This window comes from Strongylocentrotus purpuratus, unplaced genomic scaffold (assembly GCF_000002235.5).
Source record: "Strongylocentrotus purpuratus isolate Spur 01 unplaced genomic scaffold, Spur_5.0 spur5_contig_810, whole genome shotgun sequence".
In the NCBI taxonomy this organism is placed as follows: domain Eukaryota; kingdom Metazoa; phylum Echinodermata; class Echinoidea; order Camarodonta; family Strongylocentrotidae; genus Strongylocentrotus; species Strongylocentrotus purpuratus.
In genome coordinates this window covers 58783-73796 of record NW_022145514.1, presented here as the reverse complement: position 1 = coordinate 73796, position 15014 = coordinate 58783, and the positions used below count along the sequence as shown (strand labels likewise).

The 15014-nt window shown below is 38.1% G+C and overlaps 1 protein-coding gene across 1 annotated transcript in view; it reads left to right on the top strand.

The window, feature by feature from the left end:
- The first annotated feature begins 391 nt into the window (after positions 1–391).
- Positions 392–15014, top strand: part of LOC100890101 (G patch domain-containing protein 1) — a 69031-nt gene continuing 54408 nt past the window's right edge. Inside the window, exons 1-10 of the mRNA XM_030977678.1 lie at positions 392–491; positions 3270–3401; positions 3850–3935; positions 7091–7239; positions 7981–8096; positions 9431–9738; positions 10952–11102; positions 11306–11364; positions 12087–12252; positions 14324–14572. Of these exons, the coding sequence (XP_030833538.1) occupies positions 425–491; positions 3270–3401; positions 3850–3935; positions 7091–7239; positions 7981–8096; positions 9431–9738; positions 10952–11102; positions 11306–11364; positions 12087–12252; positions 14324–14572 (1483 nt within the window). The 5' untranslated portion in view covers positions 392–424. The remainder of the gene's footprint in view (positions 492–3269; positions 3402–3849; positions 3936–7090; positions 7240–7980; positions 8097–9430; positions 9739–10951; positions 11103–11305; positions 11365–12086; positions 12253–14323; positions 14573–15014) is intronic.

Genomic DNA, 15014 nt, shown 5'->3' with positions numbered 1-15014 from the left:
GGCATAAGTAATTATACTTATAATTTGTATTATTATTTTGTGAAATGTTATAATTATATTGCATGTTTTTTTTAATTAAAAAAAAAAATCTTATTTCAAGTGTTCGTCTGTTTGCTAGTTTATGTATTGTTAATTTTGGGGCCAACGTATAAGGCTATCTGTTATTTTTTGTTGAACCCTCATTCTTATAAAAAAAAATTCTTTCTAATTGCTGTTTTGTTTTTTATTGATAAAGCTATGCTGTTTGCAAATTTTAGGTAGTTGATGTTGTTTTTATTGAGAGTGAAAATAAAGACTCAGACCAGGGACATACAGACTCAGAGCAAAGTCCCTTTTACGCCTTTATTTAATTTTCTATTTTTCCCTTTAAAAACACCGTAAACTGAAAATAACAACAACCGACCCAATAACCACGCGAATATCAATGATGGACTCCGACTCCGATTCAGATTTTGTGTCCTTTGGGACCCCTCTTGAAATAATTGAGGAAGGTGAGTTAATTTTAGCCTACACTCGTGCAATATATGAATCATAGAGCTATGGCCGATTGTTGACCTATGGCGTGGGGGTTATTATGATCTACGTACATGAATGTATGATCTTTGTACTCTAGTAGTAGTAACTTAGTACTGCAGGCTACGACTTCCGAGTTCGACACGAGTAAGCGCATACAGCGCTGCCCAGGCCAGGGGCGGGGATCGGCTAAGGCTGGCTGCGTGGTCGGGCCTCGCTCGATCTTGACGTTGCTCATGGTCGCACATAGACCGAAAGCTTCAGTCTCTATAATCGTCGGTTGTTCCACTGACACTACGTCTGGCTCCACTAGACCTCCGGTTATAGAGACAGAACGATCGCCTATGCCAGTCTATGTTGAAGATATCACGGCTAGATTTTAGCCGCTAGGCCCCTCCCACAAACATGACAAACTTGCCATGGCCGTATTGTTATGCCCCCAAAATTCCCCAAAATGTCATTTTACCTCGTCCATATCCAATTTTAAATTAGGCCTAGGATATAATACATCGGTTCCACTTACTAAATTTATTGAAATATTCCGTTTAATGGTCCCTTTTAAGGAAATTATGGGTCAAAATCGACATCCATGTTGAAAATCTTGCAAGCCCTGTTAAACTCTCGCTGCCGTCAATCTCATCCCTTCTAGATCTAGTCTACGCCGAAGGCAAAATTATTATGAAGGAAAAACTGTGATAACGCCATTACGAACGTGTAGATGGCGCACAGTTTTTCCTTCATAATAATTTTGCCTTCGGCGTAGACTAGAAGGGATGAGATTGACGGCAGCGAGAGTTTAACAGGGCTTGCAAGATTTTCAACATGGATGTCGATTTTGACCCATAATTTCCTTAACCCTATTTAGCCCGGGGGGGGGGGGCTTGAGAAGCCCCCCCCTCGACATTTTTCGCGATAATTTTTTAACGCAAGAAAATCTTGCACTGAAATTTTGTGACTTTTTTCTTTCGAGTCTTGCGCAACTTTTGAAAGAAATTTTTCGAAAATCGGACCTACCATTACAAAGTCACGTGTCCTTTTGTCTTCGCATGTCAGCCCGAAAATCGCTCATTTTTGTGATTTGTGTACAAAACATATGGAAATCTCATTTTTCAAATAAAGAGGTAAAACATTGGTTATTTGGTCTTGTTTAGATTTTAGGTGTTTATTTTGGGGTCAAAATAGTTGAATTATAGTTGGAAATGAAATAAAACAACAAAAACAATAAAATACATAAGTTAAAAAAACAAAGAAATACATAAGAAATTATCAAAACAATAGATAACATAAGGAATAACCCTGGTTTTTCCAATTTTTGTGTTGTATTATTATTCCAAATGGTCTAACAAATATATGTAGTGAAAAAGAATGCTTAAATATGAATAATGTCTGATTTATGGGCAAAAATGTGAATTTAATGACCTTATTTGCATAAATTACCATAAATATGCAAATGAGTGAATTTTTCAAAACTATTGAAATTACCATAGTATTCTATACACTTCACTTGACATGTATGCAAATTTTCGCGGCGATCGGGCGTTTCACGGCCGAGATCACAGGGGGGGGGGGGGCCTGAGAAGCCCCCCCTGGGCTATGCAGTTTCAAAATAGCCCGGGCTAAATAGGGTTAAAAGGGACCATTAAACGGAATATTTCAATAAATTTAGTAAGTGGAACCGATGTATTATAGCCTAGGCCTAATTTAAAATTGGATATGGACGAGGTAAAATGACATTTTGGGGAATTTTGGGGGCATAACAATACGGCCATGGCAAGTTTGTCATGTTTGTGGGAGGGGCCTAGCGGCTAAAATCTAGCCGTGATATCTTCAACATAGGCTGGCATAGGCGATCGTTCAGTCTCTATAACCGGAGGTCTAGTGGAGCCAGACGTAGTCTCAGTGGAACAACCGACGATTATAGAGACTGAAGCTTTCGGTCTAGGTCGCACATAGCTGCATATACTATCCTGACTGTGTATTAAAAGCTCTGCTATTGATTCTCAACATTTGAAGCACCACTGTACCAAACTCGGCGCTAGTTCAGAAGTCTATCCACAATTTGACCCGTAACTCGGGCGTGGAGATAGTAAGGTGGTCATGGTGGTGTGACCAAAGTTCGCGTACTAACACTTAAAAGCGCTTAGATCTATAACAGGAGAACGATACGCGATACCTGTGTGGGACTGAGACAACAAAATATTTGAGCACCCTCGACAACTATGTCCCTTTTTGGAATGTTTACATATATAAAGCCCATCACAAGAGGGCAGTAAATATGCGTGAACTTAGGTCACACTTTTTGACAGACGTCGGTAGTGGTAAGCCTTCCGATATTCTCATCTTATCATTGGTTTGAAGTAAATACAGCCTTGGAATGTAATATAATCTGATTATATGATAAATTACGATTCTTATGACGTATGGAACATGATCGATATAGACCTATGTTGATCTGAATATTTTGTAATGTGCAAGAAAAGAAAAATATCCGCAAACTTTGGTCACCCCTTCATACTAAAACATACCCAAAATTTACTACTCGAAATGAAGTAAATATTCATCAAATGTCCAAATAAAGACGGTAGATAACTTCACACAGGCGCACGCTCGCCCGCAACCCACCATCAGTATATTGTGCAGCGGTTTGCCGTGAAACAATTGACAGTAACAGTTTAAAATATGCATTGCCAATTTGATACGATAATAGCGACTAGTTTAGTATATTAATGTCAAATATTTCTCTTATGATTTGACAGATGAGCCTCTTCCAAAACCTATATCAGTACAGGACCAGGTCGTTCATGATCGACAAGGTCGTCAACGTTTCCATGGAGCCTTTACTGGAGGGTTTTCAGCTGGCTTCTTCAACACGGTCGGATCTAAAGAGGGTAAAGTTGAATGAGTATATGAATACAAACAAATGATGTTTTATAAACATCTCAGAGGGGTTTAAGCACTCTTTGAAAATAAATGTGTTGGTATTGCTTGCACTTTAGATATTTGTAAATCACACTCTGACTTTTTTCATGATTTACAAGGTTACATCATTTTAAAATGAGTACAAAACAAATCGTTCAAATACACTTTTCTTAGAAACAAATCATTCTCTTCTTTATGAACATGGGGCCTTCCTTGTATGATTATCCATATTTTCTCCATCAGGTTTGGTCCTTTCAGGAAGAAAAAGTATAGAGAAATGTTTGATTTGTGGTCCCTCCCTCTATTTTGAGTCACTGAATAGAGTACACAAATCATTGAATGCATTCAGATGTACTTTCTAAAGACAGTTACAGTTGTAGCCAAGTAAAGTACATCCTTTTGATTTCTCTTTTACAGGTTTTACCCCTTCAACCTTTGTATCATCAAGAGGGAAGAAGGCTGATCAACATGATCACAAACCAGAGGATTACATGGATGAAGATGTAAGCATACCCTACCCCTTGAACGATGCCACAGTATTTGAAAATTGAAAAGACGTAATAAACCGGTTTACTAACATTTTCAATTTTTCAAAAGAAAGGTTGAGCTTGACAACTCGAAAGCTTGCTGGGGGCTTGTCCGGCATAGCAACAAGTAATCGATGCAGACTTGATTCCAAGTATTCTAGTTCATTCATTAATAGGGACTTTTAGATTTGCACGTTAACAGCTTTGACTGCAATGTGTGACGTCATTTTAATGCACTGCGCATGCGTCACGTCGTCTCAGTCGGCGATAGAGAATGCGTCACCCTTGATTTTCCTAAATCTAGTACGGTACTAGTATATATGCCGCGTGCGCATAAAATATACAGTTCCTCAGGTAGACAAAGGAACATCCCTTCCCTGCTATTATGTACAAATGTGTAGAACAGGTGTCACATGCATATTCACCTGTTCTACACATTTTTATATAGCAGTGAAGGGATGTTCTACCACAGCAATAGGCCATTTTCGTAATGTAACCAAATTTAATGCAAAAGTCTTTGTGAAGTGCCTCAATACAGATTATTTCATTCACCTGATAAGAATAATAGTATTTCAATAGACAGAGTCCGAACTGCATACATTAGTTGTTGCCAGGTTGGACAAACATTAGGGACTTTTAGATTTGCGTGGACTGATACGTGTGACGTCCATTCACGGCAGTGCATTAACAGGACGTCGATCGTAGCATAGACCTATTGTTTTCGTGCGAATCTAAAAGTCCCTATTATGGCTTGATCTACATAGCAACACTTAATATATGCAGTTGCATTCTCACTATTGAAATACTATTATTCCTATCAGGTGAATGAAATAATTTGTATTGAGACACTTCAAAAAGACTTATGCATTAAATTTGGTTACATTACGAAAATGGCCTATTGTTGAGGGTAGAATGAGGAACTGTATATTTTGTCCTCTTTATTTGTCATGTTCATAGTGTTACTTCTTGCATGCATGTATACCGTCGAGTGAAATCTAAAAGATTTCTAATTGTAGTCAACATGGGCAGTTGAGTACGTTGACACGCATGATCAGTCGGCGTTCGTCGTGTTCTCGTCCACTAAATCTACAAGTCCCTAATAACAGTTTAATGGAATACCTTGTCCCTAGGCCCCAGGAAAGAAACATCAATAAATTTGAATTTGTTCCTAAACCAGTCTATTGTCGCAATACAACTACTTTATCCCCTCCCCTTTTTTTTCATGTGTAGCTTAGAGTATGACTTAAAATTCAGTAGGAGAAAATGTCATAGAGCCAGAGTGTGTACTAATGTATAGGGAGATACTGGTCTAAACCAGTTGGGGTGATAGGTAAACCTGAGTCAATATGGTTGGTCACACCACATCTCAAACGTTGCCATCTGGTCCCGGTTTTGTTGTTTGGAAACCGACGCTCCGATACAGATAATGAAATATATAAGATATTGCAGTATTGCACACCACAAACGTTCATCCACCTTAAAACACTATAGTCTTCAGTTAATGCAGGGGGCAGATATTTCTGCTCAAAAGCAAGCAAAACGGAGGATACGTAGCCATGTGACTTAAGGGGATTATGTCCAGCTAGCTTCTCAGAAAAAGATTTGCTGCAATGCATGCTGTGCGAACTGTGGACTTGCTGCAGACAAATTTTTGGAATATTCATCCACCTTAAAACTCTTTAGTATTTACTTGCTTCTAATTTGTATTTCATTTTCTAGCTCATTCGGAATCAATCAAAACTGCCAATATAAATATGGGTTGCACAGAAGTTCGCGGTATGGAGTGTTGGTACTGGGTCTTGGCGAGAACGAAAAGCAGTTAATGCAGGAGGTAGACATTTTTGTTCAAAAGCAAGCGAAACGGGGGGACACGTAGCCATGTGACCAAATGGGATTATGTCTGCGCTTTCGAGGCCCAGCTAGCTTGCTCAGAAAAGCTTAAATGCAATACATGCTGCAAAGGGCGCATGCTGGTCGGACTTTGGACTCGCTGCAGACAAATTTTCGGAAATATGTATTTGCCAGTCAAGGCTTGTACAATTATTAATGTTTTTTAAAAATGTTTCCTTTCCTTTCGTACCCAAACAACATTTACAATAATGATGCAGATTCTCACGTCAGAGTAGGTAGCATACTTTTAAAGGTACTATGTCCCATTTGCAGGCCAAAAAAATGAAAAGGTTAAATTCCACCGGCATTTGAAAGACAATATTAATTTAGAACTTCCCTAAAAAAAAGGAGGCTTGAAAATGTCTTTAAGTGGGAAAATAATGACTATTAGTTGTTGAATCGGCTTAGGAGCTATAGAGCCAGTAATGTAATAGTCTGATTTTCAGACCATTGTACCGAATGGACGTACGTTTTATGCTGCGCAAAGATTCAATCAGTTTAATTTTGGCCATTACAAGAAGTGGGTTCTTGATGTAGATAAATGCTCATGTACCCTTTTCAGCTCATTTTATGTATGTTATTACCAAAGAAGAAAAAAGCCAGTCAGTCACTAAATAGTGTCTGACAGCGAAGTCTAGCAAGTAAATGGGTTTCCTTGCATAATTTGAATATTAGGACACTGCTAACGTTTAAATTTCACATATAGGACATACATGACATATTCTTAATTCCTGCAAAGTTCTACAAAATTTGATGTTTGCTGCAAAAGGGACATAGTATCTTAAAGTGAAAAAGGGAAAAAATAATAGGACTGAATCAACAATGTTGCCTAGTTTTGCTGAGCAGTTTACATGTAGCTCACCACAAACAGATACAGACTGAACGTAGACTAATGTGAGTAACTCTGTATGTTCCTGATTGATGTGAGGCCGTCGGGACCCAGACATGACTCAGGCCTTGTAATAGACCATTTTGGTAATGTAACAAAATTTACACTTAGTGAGTAGTGACTCAATACAAATTATTTCAATACACCTGTTACAAATAGTTATCAGAATGCATATTGCAAATATTACGTGTTGTTAGGTAGAGCAAGCCAAAATGATTTATTATTATAATTATATTCACTTTAACTTCATGCAACACTTTGTGCATTGATATTCCATTAGAGGACAAAGATGGGATAATTTTATTTATTCTGATTTTGTAAATTCAACACTGATGTATTATTTGGTTGACAGGACAAAGGAGAGTATGGGATAGCTCCACGGAAGCTTGTAACAACTCAGAGGTTTGCTGGTGAGGAGGTGGGATCCAAGAAAAGACCAGCCCCAGATTTCAGCATCATCCCTGATGATGGTAGGATACAAGACATCATTAAACCTACAGAGTGAGTATAAGGCATACCAAGAATTATTATGATTCTAATACATTTTTTTGGAGTATATGTTGTTTGAATAGAGTATCAGGATGTATTTGTATGATCATTTATCGTCGATGGATTATTGAATCCTCAGTTTGGTAAGTTTTCAATCATGTTTAAAGTTAAAGCATTGTTTACATCCCTTATTATAGTAACTTTTTGTATAATTTTTGCATATTTATATCACATTGCTTTATCAGAATATCAAATTGTCTTTGAGCTTCAAAATTAAGAGAGAAAAAACATGCCAGAAATTGAGTTAAAGGTTTCGTCACCATAATACTGAAGGTATATTGAGGTATTGTGGTCTAGTGAATAAGTCACCCGACTGCAGATCACAAGGTACAGGGTTAACGTCCCGCCGCAGCACTAATGTCCTTTGGAAAGACGATAATCTACATTTGCCACTCTCCACCCAGACGTTAAATGGGTACCTGGTAGGATGCGAAAGTTAATGTGGTTGGATGCGAAAGTTACTGTGGTTGGATGCGAAAATTGATGTGGTTGGAGGCGAAAATTGATGTGGTTGGATGAGCAAGTGGAGGGAGTGGAGAATGTGCAAACATTGTGTGCGGGTCAGCCTGAATCGATGACTGGGGTAATAATATATCCGTGAAATGCTTAGACACATTGTTGTATGGATGTATTGGGCACTATATAAAAGCGGAATATTATTATTATTATATTCATTTTCCATGTTAAATACAGTGAGACCAGTGGTGCAAGGCTACTTCGCAGAATGGGATGGAAGCCTGGCCAAGGGGTTGGACCAAAGATGGAAAGAAAGAAAAAAGGGAAGAGGAGGAAGAAGAAGAAAGGTGGAGGTATGTATCAGAAAGCAATAACCTTGATATGGTATTGTAAGTTCTCATCAATCTTTAACAAATAGAAGATTTGCTTATTAAGGTTTTTAATGTATGTGAAGGGGGTGGGGAGAATTAAAAAAAAATCCATTTCTTATGGTACATGAACATGTTCCTTCTGAACAATGTAACAATAACTGTTTTGTCTTGGCCGGGAGTCCTTTTTGGAGGCAATATATTTTTGGGGTGTCCATACATACGTCCCATTCTTGTGATCAGGTTATCTCAAGAACCGATTGATGGATTCCCACAAAACTTGGGTCATGTATGTATTTTGCAGAGCCAATGAACTGATTAGATTTTGGGGTCACATGGTCAAAGGTCACAGGGCTCATTATGTATGCAAAAATAGCTCGTGATCACATTGTCATTAGAACCAATGAACCCATCAAACTCAAGACATTAAAGGGATCGTTTAACAATGTTAAATCTGAGATACACGGCCCTACGTGTTATCAGTGTCTTTAATATGGTGTAATATTGAAGCCCTAAAAAAATTGCGCTTCAAAATGGTCAAGAAGTGCCTCAAAAAAGTAAAAATCTTTGAGTGACCGGTTTTACCATACTCATTTTCCCCAATAGACTGTAGTGTTATGAAAACCGTCAGGCGAACGGTTTTCGAAATTTGTAATTCCAATCATAAATATCTTGATAATCAGACAGGCGATCGGCTTGTAAAAGTCATGGGGTTCCTGACTGACCTAAAGGTTTATAATTATCATTGCATCATGAGCTAAATCTAGAATTTTGTTTCAGAATCTGAGACAAAGTTACCGGATCCCTTTAATGTATCTTGCAGAGCCAATGAACTGATTAGATTTTAGGGTCAAAGGTCAAAGGCACTTGCCCTCTGGAGTTTAAAATAAGTGGGAATAGAATTACTTCAGTTGATCTTTCTTTCTTTTAACACCACAAATATTATTTTGAAAATGTATTAATTTTTCAGCCTTGCCTACCCCCAAAACCTTCTATTTCATAAGGGCTTTTTTCAATTTAGAAAACAAACGTCCACAAAGGCTATGTTAGGGCTCACAGGGGCTTTTTTCTCTTTTATTTATTTGTTCTCATTTTAGTTTTCTATTTATTTTTCTCAGACATATTGTAATACGTGATTAAAAATATCCTGTCCTATACTGAAGACAAACATTCTCCGTCATTTTGCATGCGTTGGTCTAACTAATATATGTGATAAACACAGCAAGGGTGATTCTTTTTTCACTGAACCTTACACATTTCAAGAATCCATTGACAAATCACTTGTACTATGTTATCATTCATTTACCTTTTTCCTGTAGATGATGGGAAGGTTTATGGATGTGCCAGACCACCAATCCTTGAACCACAGGGTGATGATGAGGATGGAGATGAGGATGACAAGGAACATGATGACGAGAGCCCAAATGAAGATAGCGATGAAGAGGACTTCATGAGGGGCTTCCTCTTTGCTCCGGATGATATTCAAGACTTCATGTTTGCTCTCAAGGATGACCAGCACGGCATCGGCTACCAAGGGATGGACTCCAGGTCTATACTCGGTGGTCATGTGACTCTATTCGACGACCCAGTCATGAAGCAGAATAGAAGACAAGGCATCAAGGGCAGCGTAAGTAATGTAATTAATGATCCAGAATTGCTCTGGTGACAGAAGCTCTGGGCTTTATAGTATCAAAAGTTTGGGGTCAGGGTTGGAGTTAAAAGTAAGGTATAGTGTCGGTCCGGTATAGTGTCGTGTCCGGTGCTGAAGCTAGGAATACTGTAGGATATTGATTGTGGAGCAATAATCCAACTGTCGTATGTACAAGTGTGCCGACATCCTATTGAAACTCATTAATTTTAATCTACAGTTTCCACTGGGATTGACACACATTTTCTTACAGGGGTTTTAATTAAACGTTGTCTTGTTCGTTTTCCTCAATCAACAAAATGTACCTGCTTTGCCTGTTTTTCATTTTTTGCAAGCTTTATCAGTCTCTTGTAGAAGGCAGAGCTTTTCTGATAAAGTCATCAGGTAGAATCAAATGTTATGCTGAAGATAAAGTATACTGGCTTTATTTTCAGTTCATGGATTTGTTGTGTTTCGTGCACATTTGAACGATTACATTACTGCTGCATCAGTGTAGCTCTCTGTTCAAATGTGAACAGTGGTCTGACATAGCTTGTTGAAAGTACATTAGATGAGAGCTACCCAAAACATGCATATTGTATTAACAAAACAATTTCATAAGTTATATCACCAGGATTAAAGATAACTCCAGTTCTGGTTAAAAAAAAGAAAATTAATTCTCACAGAATCAAACGAAACTTACACTGAATGTTCAAGATTACAAATAAATGACATGTGCCAAACAATTTTGGAAGAAAATGTATACTGGCTGAGTAATGAGCATAGAAAGACAAGGAAATCAAGGTAGTACTAGCCCCGACACCATGTGTGTTATCCCATATATAGCTTTCTGTGTACAGTGCTTGTTACTTTACCAAGACTCGGTCAAATTTATTATGATTTTGATGACTCCAGAACCTTGCAGTGCTCACCGATACTTACATGCTACATGATCAACTGTTTCTGATCCTTTCCACACCTTTTCTTTCACAATGCAATTGCATTACCAGTACTAAAGTTTATCTTTAATGTTTTTATTAACATATGCTGCCCTCCAAAAGTTTGGGTTTGAAATGTATTTGGGATTATGCTTTTACAATCTGTTTCCACCCCGTTAATGTATGTGGTTTTATTTCTTATAAATCATGAACTCTACCCTTCACCAACTATTACTCTATTTTACTCTCTATTTATTTTTATCTGCCCATGACAGGCTTTTGGAATAGGAGCATTTGAAGATGAGGAAGAGAGTGATGTCTACTCTAGTGACCGGATGTCAAACTATGACCGTGTTTTAGGAGGAGAGGAGGAAAAACAAGAGAGAAGAATGTATGGTTGGACAGGACCTCCTCCTCAACGCTCTAGTAAGTCAGTAACATCTTTTGGTCATGATGTAATCAGGAGATCATCTGATTTATTTTTATAAGTTTTATCCATCAGTCATATTTATGCAGGCGTCAATTTGAAGCCTGGACCCATCCTCCTCACTTCACCACCTTTCTTCACCTCAGCCAATTATGTTTTTACCAAGTTCATAATTTTGTCCTGAATATTTTTTTTTGTAAAGGTGATGCTGACGTTCTAGATGGATTCAAAGGAGCGTCTCAAAAGAAGATTTCAACAAAGGTATGTTATCCTGTTTAAACACTTTTAATGTCATGCATTATTCATACTTTGTAGCCTAGAGGCACATAGAGACGTATAGATATAGTTTGTGCATCATAACTACATTTTGATTTATTAGCTGTATGTAAATATACCAAACTCTATGATTCACTAGGGTAATGTTCCTGAGTTACCGTTGTCATAGCAACATAGCTGCTTCTTGTTTTTTGTACAGACATTAAATGTTTGGTCCCTAACTAACTTTCATGGTCTAGTGCAATCTGTTCGGTATTCTTGGGGAAGCCTCTTCTAGGCTGTACAGGTTTGTTGGTTGTGGATTTTTTTTTTTTTTTTTTTTTTTTTTTTTTTTTTTGGGGGGGGGGGGGGGTTGAATCTGATTATGTTAATACCAATCATTAAAGATTATTTACCCCCGGTCACTCAGTCATGAACTTTGCCTTCTAACAAAAAGGTGTTTCAGCCCCCTAGTTTGCCCAGGGACCTCCGGTCCTTCATCAGTTCCAAACCTCCACCCTAGACACATCTGCCAAGTCCAAGCTAAAACCTCAACTCTACAGTTGTTTGACCCTCACTTTGAACTTTAGGCGCTTGTAAACAGCTGTTTCAGCCACCTATCTTGCCAACAGATTTCAGAACTTTTCATCATATTCGAACCTCGGCCAGTCGAAGCCAGAACCTCAAATCCACACTGTTATCTTTAAAATTTTACTTTCTTCGAACAGGTGTTTCAGCCCCCTACTTTGCCGAGGGACTTCCGACCCTTTCATCGTTTTGAGACCTCCTCTGGAGAGACGCCCGACCTTTCCAAGCCAGAACCTCAAACCCACAGTCGATTCACTCTCAGTGCTGACCAGAGAGCTGGCATGCTGGGAGAGGAACAATTACCAGGTACATAATGTAGAAAGGAATCATATTATTGGCTATGATGCTATATCAATTGAAAGTGTCATGCATGGCAACATATCCAAGAAAACCACCCCCCCTCCCCAAGAAAAAAAAAAAAAAATGACAAAAAAAAAAATGATGTATTTCATTGAAATTAGAAGATTTTTGGAAAAGTCCTCTTTGATAGAAAGTGAAGAATAACAAAATTCTTTTCTCATACTTAAAAATTATCATTTTGTGGAAAATTTCACATTGTTCTCCCAAGCAATTCAGAAGAAAAGGCAAGCTATTCTAGTGATCTGCAGCACATCCTGCAGATCACCTCTTGATTTTGTCAGGATCTTTATTCTATTTCTTTATTCTGTACGTTTTTAATGGTAAGATTTCTCAAAAATGCACCGTCCATTTACCAACAATTTTCACTACTAACTCCCCTTGGTCAGGAATAGAAATCCTCTCCCTCTCAGTGTGATCAGTCGACCTTATCGTCTTCTAGGCACCATTTTGTGAAATCACATTATCAATCATATCTTTATAACCAGCCATAAAAAATTAACCAAATGCGCGTCTTGACATGCTCATACACGCGCCTCAAAATTTTGAAATACTCCAGATCACATCTTGTCCAATTTAGGGTACGTTTTAGGCCATTTGGGGCATATGACTATTTTAACGCACAGAGCGCGTACAAGTACGAAATGTAGAAATAAGTTTTTCTTGCATGGATCTACTTATGTAACCTTTATATTGAGTGTCCCATCAGAGATATATTCCTGATTCATTAGTCTCATACCCATATGTCGTATATGTGTTTTTGCATTCTAAATGTTGTGTAGAAAGCCTATGGGAAAAATAAATTCATTTGGAAATTGATATGAAAAATGTCATTCCCCTTTTTTCAACTCATACTTATCTAATACCCCTTTCAAACTGGCCTGATTTTCAGCGGATGCATCTAGACGCATCCGATGAAACGGCCACTATGAACGGCACAGAGGAGAAAAAGCTGATAGAATAGCCGATGAAAAGAAGAGAAATAGGCGATGAAACAGCCACTATGCAGAGAAGGAAAATTCAATCAGTATTTTCATCGTTGTGACTTCGATAGAAGCACTATGAAAGGGGTATAATGCACCATAAAATAAGGGGGTGTGTATTTGGTTTTACAGTCTTGTATCAATCAGATATGATTATTTACGTCTGGGGACCGACCTTTAAATGTCACCATCCGAAAGACGTGACTAAGTTTCGAACCTGCGTCCTCGGCTGAATCAGTTTGTATCTTCCATTGTTAGCTGGATTACAGGCGCACGGCACAACGTTTTTTCCTTACATATTAGTCTTCTTCCCAGATTCCCAATTGTTTATCTAGATATTATGCTCTGAAGTTTGTTAACACTGAGAAAATTCATGTACAATCTGTTGTGCAACCTATTAGGTTCAACTTGCAGGAACTGCTATATGGAACTGTCCTGTTTCTGTGATGCTAGTATCCTTCCCAGACGTTTATTGTTTTATAAACAAATATTGAGTACATATTGTTTACAGAATCTAAAGGAAAATTCTGTCCTCCAAATATGAGGGTGAACTACAGCTCCTCTTTCTGTGAGCGATTGTTGATCGTACGTCAGATGCCGTCCTGTGATCATTTCTTTATCAGTAAAGATCTACTTCAGATCACCTAAATCGTCAGCAGTGACAAATTCAAGTCTATTTTTATGTTGAAATAATCAACAAAAAACAATGTCTTTGTATCTATTAGATTGCTAGCTGCCAAAAGCATGATCATGTGAAAGAAGACTGTGTACATACATTTTGTGGCCACTTCTTTTAGATGCTACAGGCTTTTTACCATAAAGAAAAACTTCAAATGTCCTGATGTATATGTACACTGTCTGTATGTTACTTGCCACCATAGTTCACCATCCAAGAGGCTACTAAAGGTCCATTCCATATGAGAAAAATATGCACAAAATCTTTGGTTCAAACCTATTTCCAGTTGACTATATGAGAGCAAGTTATTGATTTTTTTATTATCTGAAAGTGGTGTTTGTTCTCTGCTGAAATATTGTAGGACCTGCAAGCATTGATGAGCTACTGACCAGTCGGGACCTGGCCCTACTGAAAGATGCCCGGGACAAAGCTTCTACCAGGGTACAGGGTGCTCCGCAGCATCAATCCAGATGGGATAGGGGTGCACCCAGCTGGTCTGCCCCCACCCAAGAGGCTATGCCACAAGGGGGAGGGTCGGGTTTTCAACCGTTTGCTAAGGATGCAGAGAAACAGCACAGGTACGACCAATACTTGCAGAACAGACACAAAGGTAAGGTCCATGAACCTTTTTTTTTTAATACCCAAAGAGCTTTATAAATATTACCCTGGCTTTAACTCTATTATCCTGGCTTTAGCTCCAGCAACTGTTGTCATTGCATAGTGCTTTTCAGGATGTTATCCTACCATTTATAACCACCTCTGGGTTGAGTGTAGCATATTCAATTCAATTCATTTAATTTCCTTTAAAATTCAAAGTAAGCAATACATAAAAAATGAGCAGCAGAATCGGAAGGACTCCAAGATGAGCAAAGCTTGTGAGAATAAATAAACAAGCGAATTATAATAAAATATTGTAAAACTAATCAGAACAAACATACACCAAACCTCATTCATTCACATGCACACGGACACACTGCAAAGCAGAACATTGTACAGAAAAAGCTTGTGATCACATTGTTAGAACCGATGGACAGATTACCATCAAACTCAGG